The sequence below is a fragment of the Vanellus vanellus genome, assembly GCF_965231255.1.
Source record: "Vanellus vanellus genome assembly, chromosome: 3".
Classification (NCBI taxonomy): domain Eukaryota; kingdom Metazoa; phylum Chordata; class Aves; order Charadriiformes; family Charadriidae; genus Vanellus; species Vanellus vanellus.
In genome coordinates, this window is record NC_138907.1 from 19068363 (window position 1) to 19081163 (window position 12801).

At 40.4% G+C, this 12801-nt stretch overlaps 1 protein-coding gene across 1 annotated transcript in view; it reads left to right on the plus strand.

Annotated features, from left to right (window-relative positions):
* The first annotated feature begins 1881 nt into the window (after positions 1-1881).
* CLIP4 (CAP-Gly domain containing linker protein family member 4) overlaps positions 1882-12801 on the plus strand; it is a 33712-nt gene continuing 22792 nt past the window's right edge. Inside the window, exons 1-6 of the mRNA XM_082481291.1 lie at positions 1882-1928; positions 5281-5343; positions 6581-6727; positions 9628-9767; positions 10675-10768; positions 11672-11833. Of these exons, the coding sequence (XP_082337417.1) occupies positions 6595-6727; positions 9628-9767; positions 10675-10768; positions 11672-11833 (529 nt within the window). The 5' untranslated portion in view covers positions 1882-1928; positions 5281-5343; positions 6581-6594. The remainder of the gene's footprint in view (positions 1929-5280; positions 5344-6580; positions 6728-9627; positions 9768-10674; positions 10769-11671; positions 11834-12801) is intronic.

Sequence of the window (12801 nt, forward strand, 5' to 3'; positions counted from 1 at the left end):
GCAATTATTTCCTCTTTTTTTTTTTTATTTTTTGGTCTCATCAGTTCACTGTTTTTTCTGCCAAAATTGTTAAAGGAAAATATGAAATGAAGATTAGTTCCAAGAATAATACCCCAGAATGTCATTGGTAACCTCCCTCAGTCCAGTACTTTCCATTTAACTCTACTCAACACTGTTTCCCCCTGTGCTTGCACTTTACCTCCATTGAAGTTCTCCTAAATTCTAGTCTTCTCCAGAGTTGCTAATAGTTTCCATTTCAGGCACTTCACTATAGTCCATTATTAAGTATCAGCCATAAAACATTTCCATTGCCTAGCACACCAAGCATTTCAAAAAAGGCAGACATCAACTGCCAATACTAAGCTCACATTTGATCTCACTTACATCCATGTCTTTGGTTATACTTCCAAGTCTTTTTCTAAAGTACCCTTAAGGTAAAAATACCAGGTCTGCATTTTCCTGGATTGCGAATTTTCTTTGCCTTTTCCAAAGTATGGAACATTTCTAAGAAATGGAAGAATTATCTCAGCTTTTCTCTAGCCATCTGGTATCATGTTTACTATCACAAATGCAACTCCATGTTCCGCTTTTTCCAGTTTTCAGGTCTCTGGTATCTGAGAGCACTTAGAGCTCTTGACTTTTCCAGTACTTCACTTGAGGTAATTTCCACTTGTCATTCCCATTATTTGTCCTGCCTCCCCTCCACAATTAATACTATCACTGGAAAAACAACAACAACAAACTAGTTATAAAGATCAGTTGCGTTTACTTAATAGTGACCCACATTGAGCATAAAAATATAGCAGGACTTGTCTGAGTTTTTATCCAGGTCAAATTCCCCTCAAGTGGCCTGGGTTTGAGCTGTGTGAAAATGGGTTTACCACTGTATGGGTTTCTTAGAGATTACCAGTCTTTGGATTTAGATCCTTATTAGGTTTACAGTGCTGGATAAGCCCCCCTGCAAAGCCTTCTTGGAAGTTGCTACTTTCGTTACTCCAATTGGTTACTAAAATATCTGAGAAGTCCACATTTTGGAGTTCTGTGTTTAAATCTACCAGTGATTATGTGTGACCTTAAGCGCGTCCCTTTACACAGCTGTTGCTGCATAAACATTTTATGGCTTTAAGCATCCATGAATACTTGGCACCCGACACCCGCAGTTAAGAGGCACTGTGCCGCCGTCTCTCTTTGCTCCCCGCCTTCTACCAGCCATACCTCCTACCCCTGTTTTTCTTGGGCTGTGTGCGCAGTGTGGAGCATCGGGATCACTCCCCTGCTCCCCCACAGACCAAAGCTGCCCCGATCTACCGTTCGCTGGCCTTTAGCTTGCCCTTGACTTCCATTTCTGAGCGCCACTCGAGGCGGTTGCTGCTGCGTGACCATGGTGGGGTGGGTTATGCTGACAGATCCTTCTCTGGCCTCACCCAGGCTGCTTTCCAGGCCTGTCCCCAGGCAGGACGAGGGCAGGCCCGGAAAGCCCTTGGCCCGCAGTCACCCACCTTGGGCGATGCAGCACCTGCGGCCTGTGCTGAGGGGGGGGAGGGGGTCGTGCCTCGAAATGCCTCCCGTGAACCCACGGGCCTGCCTGGGGTTTTCCTTTTAGCGTGTTTCCCACCTCCTTTTACCTCAGCGCTGCCTGTTTTGTAACTGCTCCGGCGCTACCCGAACCCCCCAGCCCAGCGCTTCGGGCACAGGGGCCGTCGACCCCCGCCCGGCCCGCTGATAGGGCGGAGTCAAGGCCTGCTGGAGGAGGGGGCGGAGCCAGGAGGGCGATGCAGGCCGCCGATAGGCCGTTGGCCGGGGAGGGGCGGGGCGCTGGCCGGGCGGGGGCGGGGCTGGCGCGGGGCCGGGGCCTCGCGCGCTTCCCTCAGCTGCGGGCGGCGGAGGCCCCGGGAGAGCCCGGACGCGCCCCTCCCCGCCGACAGCAGGTAGGGCTTGACGGGGGAGGGTGGGGGGTGGGAAGAAGGGGCAGCCGTGGCGCCGCACCTCCCGCAGGGCGGCGGGACGGGGACCGGCGGCCTCCCGGTGCGCTGCCGCCCTCCCTCCGCGCGGGGTGGGGGCGGGGTGGCGGCGCGGGGGCCGCCGCAGCGGGCGGGCCCCGACCGGCCCTGCCCCCCCCCCCCCCCCCCCCCCGCAACCTTCCCCTCAGCTGCGGGCACACGGGCACCTCACGGGGCAGTGGTGGGGGGACCGGGGGGGCGGCCGCGGCTCAGTGAGGCGTTACCGCGTGCCCCAGCCCGCCGAGGCGGCGACCGGGAACCCACCCACCCCCCCCACCCCCCCCCGAGCTCTCAGGTGTGTGCGTGTGGGGGGGTTCGCTCCGATAACCGCCCGGTGGTCGCGTCTGAGCGGTCCCTGGCCTTCTCCTGGGGGAGGTAACGCGGGAAGCTTCGAAGGAGCGGAGCCAGCCTGGACGGCCCGGCAACCTGGACTCGGTGGCACGTCCAGCTTCCCAAAACAGAGTGCTGGGTTGTCAGAGGGCCTCGCATGCCAGTTGAAAAACCAGTCTTGAGTGTACCTGTATACACATGACACGTCCGCCACTTGTGCTGTGAATTTTATGGAGCAAGCAGATAGTGTATGTGCAGGAGTCGTATTCTCTAAACTTAATTTCTCTTCTTGAGCACATACAAGTACAGGATAAGTGGCCCATTGTACGTGGTTATTGTTAAAAATAGCATCGTATTTGTGACAAGTTCTGCTATTGCAGCCCTAGTGTAACTGTATTTCATTATTTGAAGTGCTTTAGCCTTTGCAAGTGTTTTATACCACTTCCAGGAAAACTTTGTATTTGTGCTTTAACACAAATTACGAATTACAAAATCTTGATTATGTGAAAAAGTTGGATCCTGTATTATACAACTCTTTTTTTTTTTTTTTTTGTATGCCAAAGTACCATGCATTTCTCTGTAATGTGTGGATATCAGGAAACCTGTAGGTGCTCTTCAGTCTTGTCAACATAAGTACATGTGCATCTGATGACTCCTTCAAGTTTTCTTATTTTTTTTTCCAATGATATTTCAATTTTTCATTTTCAGATTTAATTCAGTTAGAAGAACCCATGGCTGGCAAATAGTATGATCCTCTCTGCTGTGCTAAACTACGCATAGTGGTAGTTTGGTAATGTTATGAACAGGAAAATTCTGTCCTTTCTTTCACTGAATTTCTCTAACAGTTTCTTTCTGTATGTCTAAACTCATCTTACTAATGTAGGGAAATCATTGATCTTTTGGAAGACCCTTCATTCCATTTCACCAGGACTTCCCACCTGAGTCTGTATGTCTTGGATATTATTAATACCTCAGGCAGTTGTGGTTTTGCTCAGAACAGAAGTCATTATGAGGACAATGTCTGTTTGTCTTTTCCCTTTATTTGAAATAGTTTTCAACCTTTTGCTTTCCTTTTGCTTTCCCAGGTTATGCATGTCTGACGTTAACTGGTTGTGATTCTCTTATGCCTGAGGTAGTCATGGGTGCAGAACATGTTGTTGCCTTGACATTGCATGGTTCAGTGCTATGTCATGACATGGTAATATACTTCTAGATCCAAATTAAAATCCCATGGTGTAAGGATGTGCACGCTTAGGTCAGGGGGTGTTTGCACTAGAGTAAACGTGAAGTTGTTCTTCACGGAGTTGGGTTGGCACATGCATTGTAGCACTTGGATCTTCACATCACCTACCCAACAACACGGGTTCTTTCCCTGCCTGCTTTGCTTTGGTAGTTTGTGTGCTGAATTCTCTTCACTCACATGACAGATTGTATTCTCTCTTCCGGCCCCTCAGAGTAAAAGATGCCTTGGATACTTGCAAGCGCACAGATTCTGTTCTGTTCAGTCTGCTTTTCTGTGTGCAATAAACAGTCTTTTTTGCATTAATTTTCAAATGTCTCTGTTGATTTCTAGTTCCAGCAACTTTTGTCATCGTACTTTACAAATCTCACCTCTTCCTGTTACTATCTGCTCAATCAGGTCTGGCTACTTTTCACTGTGTTTCTTTTGTTTCCTCAGTGTCGTACTGGCAGCGCTGTGTAAAAAGCTTATAATTCCTTTCCTGTCTTTTTCTAACTTAACAGGTTCAGCTATCATCTTTTCTATACTTATGTATATTACTTGTTCCTTTGTGCGTTTTGTGAGAGTTTCTGATGTGCTACCTGTGAAAAACTGTTGTGGATTCATGTGTTTTACAAAATTTTGTTTTGCCACAGCCTCTGAACAAATATCAGATGATAGCAAATTTATTTCACTGTTGCCCTACAAAGGAGATTTAATTAGTGACTTGCAGTTTAAGAGGCTTTCTAGTCCCTCATACAAGAAAGCCGTTGCTGTCACGTTTAAGATGACTATAAAGCTATTCAAAATGTAAACTCTTAACTTTTCCTTACTGGATGAAAATAATAATTGAAATAATCAGTGATATTTTTGGCCTTGTTGAGTCTAAGAATGCTTCAGCCAATGCAATTTGTTAATGCTGTGGGAAGAAACAGTCCTGCCCTTCCCAGTGGCCTCCTCCTTGATCTTCACTTTGCCAGCACATGCATTTGTACAGCTGCATAAGACCAAGGAAATAAATTAGTTGGAGGAAAATGAGCATTTTTCACCTGGACCTCTTTTCCAAGTTGAGGACAGGCTGAACCGTGCATGGTGTGCAAGAAGAGGAGGTTTTAATTTATTTACTTCAAGATTAGCATCTGTGATCTACTGCTAAAATGCCTTTTATATTAGAATGTAGATTATGTGAGGTTCCCAAATAATGTGACAAATTTATTTGGAGAAATATTAGAATAAATCTATTCACATATTTTGTTTTTTGTATCTTACACACAACAAGCTAAGTCTTAAAAACAGACTACTTTTTTATTTTTCCTTTTAACTCATGTGTACAGATTAAATGTAATAAAACCAAACGTGCCATGAAGCTCTATGAATTCTTTCTGTCAAGAAAATTCCAGAGTAAAAAGCATTGTATAACAATCTCCAGAATAAAAATTTAGGCTTGTTTAGTAGAAGCGCTGCTTTTACGCTTGAGGATTTCAAGATGCAGAATTTCAGATTTTCGTCTGTGAAACGTGGTCTCTGATAGTGCAATAATGTCTGTTTCTATTCAGAATAATGTTTTCCTTTATTTCTTACTGAATTTGTCTGAATAGATGTCTTACAAGTGGTAACCAGCTCTCCTCTGATCTTAGCATGTGAGCCGTAACTAGACTGTAACTTGACCTGGTTGTTAGAAAATGTCACTATAACTCTGTACAGCCATTTAATCTTTCTTCTCTCTCCTAGGTTGCTCTAAGATCTGAAAAGTTGATTGGAAAACAACACCAGGGTGGAGGTTACGACACCGTGGTAAGTTACAACACTGTGGTAAGTATGCTATTTTAAAACGTAGAAGGGAGAAGCTGGGAAAGGAGCTGATATGGAATCATGAGTCCAGGAGTGAATCACTTGGTGATGAATTGTCTGCAGCTTTGTGTGGGAAGATTAAAGTGATGAGAATTTTTAAAACAGGAGAAAGCTGTAGCTGGTAGTGTTTTCTTGCTCATAGTGAAGGAAAGAAAGAAGCATGCAGAGTATAGGGAAAGGCACTTGATGCTTCATATTTTCATAAAGCTGTAAAACACTGATCCATTCATCATCATCGTGTGGTTGCTAATTATAGCATTATTATTTTCTTTACTGCTCAAGTGAAAAACTGGGGAGAAATATCATGTTTTCCATTAATAACATGCAGCTTTAGTCACAAAGTCAAAACTAGAAGTTGGATATCCTTGACATCATACACTACTAGCTTTTACTAATTAACTTTATTAGTTTATAAGAATGTAATTGTAGTAATATTTTATGTTTGTAAAAAGGAAAGATTTTTGTCGCCAAAAAGGCCAATGGAATCCTGGGCTGCATAGGGAAGAGTGTGGCCAGTAGGTCGAGGGAGGTCATTCTCCCCCTCTACTCGGCACTGGTGAGGCCACAACTGGAATACTGTGTCCAGTTTTGGGCTCCCCAGTTCAAGAGGGACAGGGAACTGCTGGAGCGAGTCCAGCGAAGGGCAACTAAGATGATTAAGGGCTTGGAGCACCTCCCTTATGAGGAAAGGCTGAGAGAGCTGGGACTCTTTAGCCTGGAGAAGAGAAGGCTGAGGGGAGACCTTATTATGGCATACAAGTATCTAAAGGGTGGGTTGAAGGAGGATGGAGCCAGGCTCTTTTCATTGGTTCCAAGAGACAGGACGAGGGGCAATGGGCACAAGTTAGAACACAGGAAGTTCCGTTCAAATACACGGAAACAGTTCTTTGCGGTGAGGGTGACAGAGCACTGGAACAGGCTGCCCAGGGAGGTTGTGGAGTCCCCTTCCCTGGAGATTTTCAAGACCCACCTGGATGCAGTCCTGAGTAATGTGCTCTGGGCAATCCTGCTTTAGCAGGAGAGTTGGACTAGATGATCTCTAGAGGTCCCTTCCAACTCTGATAATTCTGTGATTCTGTGATTCTGTGATTTAGTCTCATTGCACATTATATCTTACTGCAATAGAATTAATCCGAAGTATTTCTAATGAGGTTATTTGTTAATTTTTTTCCTCCTTAAGTGGCTTTCTAGAAGATGACCATAGAGGATCTCCCAGAACCTTCCTTAGAAGGAGATTCCCTCGTTGAAAGAGGACAGTTCTTATTCCCAAGCTCTGAAACATCTGTTACTTTTTCTGTTGCCGCAGCACCGATGCCTTCAGATTGTGGTAAGTACTTTTAATAGAAAATGAATTTGTGATCAGCAGAGAATAAATTTGAATAATAAATTTTAAGAAAAGCTATCAACTCTTAATTTGTTCGTTCTTTTCAGAAAAAGTTTTCTGCTTGTTAAATTAATTCTCTGTTATTCTTTAAAGGAAATTAAAGATGAAGACCCACGCTTTTTCTATTTTTTTATTGCATATATTTTTAATTATAATATCTTTTCCTTCTTACTCTTCTTCTGTGTGTGTGTTGTCAGATGTTTGTAGGTTTTTTGCGTCTCAGTGTAGAACTGGATATTATGTTAAGATTTAAAATTGCAGTTAATTAAATGTAGTTAAGCATCTAGATCACATTTTAAACCTCTAGAGTTACATTTTCTCTCGTGCTTACAGTGTGTAAACAATACACTATAAGGGAATATTTCTGTTGGAAGTATAGGTCTTTATGGTGGTAAAGATTGTGAAATGAGTGTTAGAAAATTATAGCAAGTATTGGTGATCAGCTTTCAAAATAATGTTGAATTGTCTTCACATGTATAAATTATAATATTTTAAACAGGTTATATAATATATTAAAATGTCACTGTAGGTAGGTATCTTCATAGATAGCTACAATTATAATGCCTTTGAATATTGCAGATGATGTTAATAGTATCTATATACCTTAAAAATTACTGCCTCCACCTCTGTTTTTCCTATGCATTGATTACAGCAATCAACCATATTCAGGAAAAATAAATACATGTAATGTTCTGTCTTTGACAGACTCAGCATTTTTGAGACACATTTGATGAGTTAGCACAGGTTGGAAATCGAACAGTTCCATACAATATATTTTAGTACGTGAACATTTGTGCTTACGTGGTTTAGCCCTGTTCTCATAACTTGTCTGTCCTGTTCTACTGTAAGTACTGCCATGATTTATTCCATCTGCTTTCTTATCCCTTAGAAAAAATTTCCAAATATAATTCTTTTAAGTATTGTTGTGTTGTGGTATCTTCTAATAACCTTACAGTGTCACTACTCATTGAATAAAAGAAAATTCCTTTTATAGGAGGTTGCTGTCACCTGTGTAACAGTAATATTATTGAATCTGGATAAAGATGGTTAAACCACAACAAAGATTCTTGGTCATTACATTAAGTGCATTTACTTTTTGTTAATACAGTTGAGGACTATAATCAATGCATGGGTAAGACACGTGGAGAAAGTAATGTTTTAAACTATCTAGATACAGTTTTCATCCTCTCGTGGAACTTTTAACAGATTTTCTGTAACATTTCTTTGGTTTGCAAACACTATAGTTGATCACCAGTTAAGCACTTATGATGGTTGTTATTAAAGCATAATATATTCTCAGGTTTTTACCCTAGCATGCTGACTATACCAGTCTATTAATAGAGTTGATTTCTAGCATATACTTTGGTTCAGGTTCGTAGCAAGAGATCTTGCTGGTAGAGTAAGAATCATGCATATTGTGCAAGATCATTAATCTTGTTGGCGAGTTGTCTGTTTACTTCATAATTTTCAGCAGTAGATCAACTGTGGTTTATGTGGAAGTTAAGTATTAGTAGATGAATCAGTACATCTGTGTCAATGCATGGGATGTAGGTAAGAAGCACACTTTGTGTAGTGTTGGGAGATAAGGGGTTTGCTTTTTTTATATGCTAAGTGCAAATAAAAATTCATGCTAAATATCAGTGAAGTTGTCCTCCTTTTTCATTCTTGTTGAATCAAGGCAATGCAGTTAGGGGAACTCTAGATAGCCCGGAAGCAAGCTTCGTATGTGCTTTTATCTGTTACACCAATCTAGAAGTGTGGTATGCTCTTTTTGAGGAAAGGTTATGATGATTCATCTAGAGGTAGTTTATACCATGTTATACACCCAGATGGCTGATGCTCTATTTTACTTAACCTGTATGTCCTTTCTGAGAGCCTTGTATCTACGATTGATGCAAGCTGGCACTGTATGTTAATTTGAAACCTTTTAAAAGTCAAGCCCCTGATAGCTGCAGCAGGGAGTAAAAGTTCGGTGTTTTCCATGATTCAGTCATTTGCTGGTGACAGTAGGTTCTTTGCTTCCGTTTCCTCTCCATTAGGAACCATTGCTATCCAGATTCTTTCATGTAATTTTCCAGAGTTGGAAGAAATTCCACGAATTTAAAATACAGTATGTGTATATACATGCACACACATAAGTAACATGAAATATCATACTTTAATAGCAAGGTGGTTTTTGCATCTATACTTTGGGCTGCTTGAAGCAACATGAGGCTTAAAATTGTAAAAATATATTTTTTTTCTGATCTTGGTTTGGTGGCTTAATTTTTAAAGATGTTTGTTACCTGCAGCTGTCTGCAGCTGGGACTGGTACATTCATGAAACATTTGAAAATAATGGAGGCCATAGAATGCCTTCCTGATTTGTGCACGTGTTTATATTTTGGTATGTTTTATGTAAATTGTGATGGAAGAAGAAGGAAAAGACATGTTTTGTAGCATATGGAGAAATCATGTACGCATTTGGTCACCAAGAGATCAAGAGGCTTCTCTGTGCTTGGGAACAGCTTAAAATCAGCAGTCTTTGGCTCGCCTGAAGCAAGAGTAAACCTTTATTAGCATAATCACAGCACATCTCTGTTAGTCCTTGCCTAAACTTAAAGTCGGTCTTGCATTGTATTGGTTGCTGATTCGACGCTTGTTCAGAAATAGAAGCAAGACCTTAGTATTAAAGGAAAAATAGACCAGACGATAAAGGAAATTTTCTAAATTAATTCAACATTCTGATTTTCCAGTGTGATTAGTAGTGAAGTGACTCTCTCTGCTATACTTTGCCTCTGAGTTTGAAAAAATAGATACATGTTAAAACTTACAATTGTGCCTAATGATTCCTTTTTTTAACAGAATTTTCCTTCTTCGATCCCAATGATGCAGCATGCCAAGAAATACTTTTCGACCCCAAAACATCAGTTTCTGAATTGTTTGCTATCTTAAGGCAGTGGGTTCCACAGGTTCAGCAGAATATTGATATTATTGGGAATGAGGTGAGGTATAAATGAAGATCCTTGAATACTTTCAGTATCAAAGAAATACTATGTTGATAACGAATAAAAGCAGTTCATTCAGAAGCAGAACTAATCATAAACACAGCTACAGTTTTTGCCTTTTAAGGAGTAGTTAGTGATCAGTGGCTTGTATTCCACATGTTGTCAGCTTTCATTTGGAAGTAGAAAGATGATGGATAAAAATTCAGTACATTTGGATTGAGGGTAGAAACAATGTTTCTTCTCAAAGCAGTTGTTTAGAGACCTTTCACCTTGCTGTTTCAGTTTCCTGCTTAGCAGTAATCATAAACTCCAATATATGAAATTACAGTGAAGCTTGACCTTAAGGGCAATGTTTCCAAGGCACAAAATGAGTTAGGAACTAAAATATCTGTGTAACCTTCAGTAGACTGCTTTCAGAAGACACCTTGTTTCTACTAATTCCATCCTACTTTCTTATATTCTTCTTCTGGATTGCAGGCTTTTCTAGACAGGTGAGGAAGCAAAGATTCTTCCTACTGTAGTATAACTGGGGGCTTTTTTTTGAGGGGGGAGGAATTGTTGAGACACCAAAGAACAAGGGGAAAGACTTCATAAATGATGTTGTTTTCCTGTTGTTCAGTTAAGCGGTTAACTTTTCATCATGTGAAATGTATGTTAGAAATAATAATATACAGAAGCTTTAAAATCTGTAAACAATGAAGGTTAATGGTATTCACAGAATACTATTTATTACATTTGTGCATGTTGCTCAGTTCTGCAGTCACAGTCTATTCTGGCAGACTTCTTTGTTATTAGCCATTGAAATGAATCCAGGAGTCAATATATCTGAAATAACTTACTAAATAATACTGATATCAGAGATATGCCAGAGCTAAAATGTGTTTGTTTTCCACTTGTCTCTCAGATCATAAAAAGGGGTTGCAATGTGAATGACAGAGATGGACTGACTGATATGACTCTTTTGCATTACACTTGCAAATCAGGGGCTCATGGTATTGGTGAGTAAAGAAACGTCATTATAGATGTAAAAACCTAATTAATTCACAAAGACTAATCCCACCGACTATTACAGATTTTTTTCCCTGCAGTAGATTTTTTTTTTTTTAGTGCTTGGTTTTGGCTCTTCTAATGGCCATCGGAAAGGAGGATGCAGAACTATAGCGCAGTTATGGCTGTGGCAGTTGGGAGTGAGTTAGTGGTATAGGTATTGCAAACAATGGTGTCAGCATAAGCATATTTAACATATTTAAACAGCAAAGGCTGTTTCAGATTGAGGTACAAACTGTGAACTAAGTTATTGACAGTTTTCTTACATCATTGAAACTAGAACATTTAGGTGATTGGCTGTTTGTCTTTTTTTTTCTTTCATCCTGATCATGTCAGAAGAAAACAATAATCTGTGTTTGCATTATTATGATCATAAGTACTGGAAACAAGAGCATATTTAACTCTGTTTGAACACCCCTATTAGCTTTTCTATGCTTTGCTACTTTTTTGTTGACCCGAACCCAGTTCTCTAAGTTTGAACTAAGTTTCTGAGTGGGGTCTGGCATAGGCTAGCGTTTCTGGTGTTGACAGATCTTTTAACATAAACTTCAGCATTGTGGGATGTAATTTTTTTTTCTTCTGTCAGATACTAAAACCCCTGGTTTTGATGGGTGACACATTACATTATTTACATTAGAGATAAATAGGTAGTGGTGTTATATACTATAGTAGAGATTTCAGCCCTTTATGAAAGGGCAAAAATTTCTGCATCCTAATCCTAAAAAGAAGGGCCTAATAATTGTTCAGCTGTGAGCTTTAAAGGTTTAACCTGTTATGTGTTAAACATAACCATGTATGTGTTTTTTGTTGTCAAATAAATCTCTAGTGCTTATTCTACAAAAATTACCTTGCAGGTGATGTTGAAACTGCTGTAAAATTTGCGACGCAGCTTATTGATTTGGGTGCTGATAGCAGTTTACGCAGCCGCTGGACAAATATGAATGCCTTGCATTATGCTGCCTACTTTGATGTTCCAGAACTTATTAGTGTTATTTTGAAAAATGCAAAGCCGAAAGGTAGGCACTGTTATTTTTGTTTTATGTAGTTGTCTGTATTTTGTTACTCTGTTGACCCTAAGCTGGTGTGTAGTAGTTTTTAAGTGTGGGGTTTGTTTATCCATTATACATAAATAGTTTCTTATTCTTCTGGTCAGTCTCATTGGTTAATTTTTCTCTTAAACTTTTTTCTTTGTGTGGTTTAAAGTTCCATTGCTGGTTTTTAAACTTGAGCTTTGTACAAGATGTTAGAGAAGTATCTTAATAGAATGGAAAGCAAACAGGTTAATTCGAAGTTGTTGAGGACTAAGAGAATGTATGCAGAAAAGTAAAGATGTAACTCTTAGGGTTTTTAAGACACCTTAAACATTGAGAAGCATGTTTGAACTGCTGGGAGAAGAGTAACAGAGAAGTAGGGATTTGGCAATGGCATGTGGCAAACTAGTGACCGAAGCAACTTTGGCGTGCTCATTTTTCCCACTGATCAGCTGTCTAGAAGGTCACGTAAGGAACATTTTGACTTTAGTGTTTGGCATAAACAGATAATGTATTTTGGAATGATAATATGAAGGATTGGTAATTGGAGCCCTATTTATAGTAATGCAAATGGAAATGCAGAAGTGGGTCTGAACCAGAACCATTTGTTCCTAATTTGGTCAGGATATCAAAACCAGTAAGCAATGTTAATACTAAAATTGTATGAATGTTAATTTGTTCTACTGAGTATCCTTCTGATTGTGCCATTTTGCAAAATTATTGATGCCCTTTTTTAGCTAGTTGTAGCTAAAGACTCTGTCCCAAAATTCTGAAAAGCTGATAGGGTTTTGGAGTATACAAGGCTTGCTTACTGCGTCTTGAATTATCATGGAGATAATTGTTAAACAGCATTGTTATTGGTATGACATGCTTAAGAGGTAACGAGTGTAGGTTGGTAACAGAAGACAAAATAAGACTGCATGGTATTTAAGTCCACATCACATTTCAATAGT